General features: G+C 59.7%; 1 protein-coding gene across 1 annotated transcript in view; it reads right to left on the bottom strand.

Moving 5' to 3' along the window:
• Positions 1 to 489, bottom strand: part of TCF3 (transcription factor 3) — a gene marked incomplete at its 5' end in the record, with an annotated part of 13,713 nt that overhangs the window by 12,295 nt on the left and 929 nt on the right. The window contains one exon of the mRNA XM_010010523.1: positions 375 to 482. Coding sequence (XP_010008825.1) covers positions 375 to 482 — 108 coding nt within the window. The remainder of the gene's footprint in view (positions 1 to 374; positions 483 to 489) is intronic.

Here is a 489-nt window from a genome sequence, read left to right as displayed (position 1 = left end):
CCTGCCTTCCCACAACGCAGGTGCAAATCCCGCCACTCACTTAAGCCATGGCACCTCCAGAAGATAACATCCCAGATCCTGGTCTCCTCCCAGATCCACCAAGCGAGGTGGAAACCCCCAAGCCAGCAGCCTGTCTCCCCCCTGCAGCCTGCCCAGGTATCCAGCAGCAGTAACCTCACTGTGCCTCCTCCTCATGCAGTAACCCCAAGCAGGGTTAAAAAGGGCATAAAAAGTGTGGGTCCATCAGACACAGCCTGGGCAGCCTCAGAGGTTTGCACAAGACTTTGTATCTTCCACTTAAGCCTCTGCACGGCAGTGGAGAAGCAGGGGGTCATGCTGGGCACCACCACACGGCCGGGGCCATCCGTACGTACCCATCATGCTGTCCGTGCCACTGATGGGAGGCGTGTGACTGGAGACACCGTATGGCGTGGAGGCAGAGGAGACGCCAGACACGGAGGGGGGCCCGCCGGTAACCTCTCCTGCAAG

The sequence above is a fragment of the Nestor notabilis genome, unplaced genomic scaffold (assembly GCF_000696875.1).
Source record: "Nestor notabilis isolate BGI_N333 unplaced genomic scaffold, ASM69687v1 scaffold22782, whole genome shotgun sequence".
Lineage (NCBI taxonomy): Eukaryota > Metazoa > Chordata > Aves > Psittaciformes > Psittacidae > Nestor > Nestor notabilis.
Note: the sequence above shows the minus strand (reverse complement) of the source record. Positions and strands in the feature narration are given on the sequence as shown.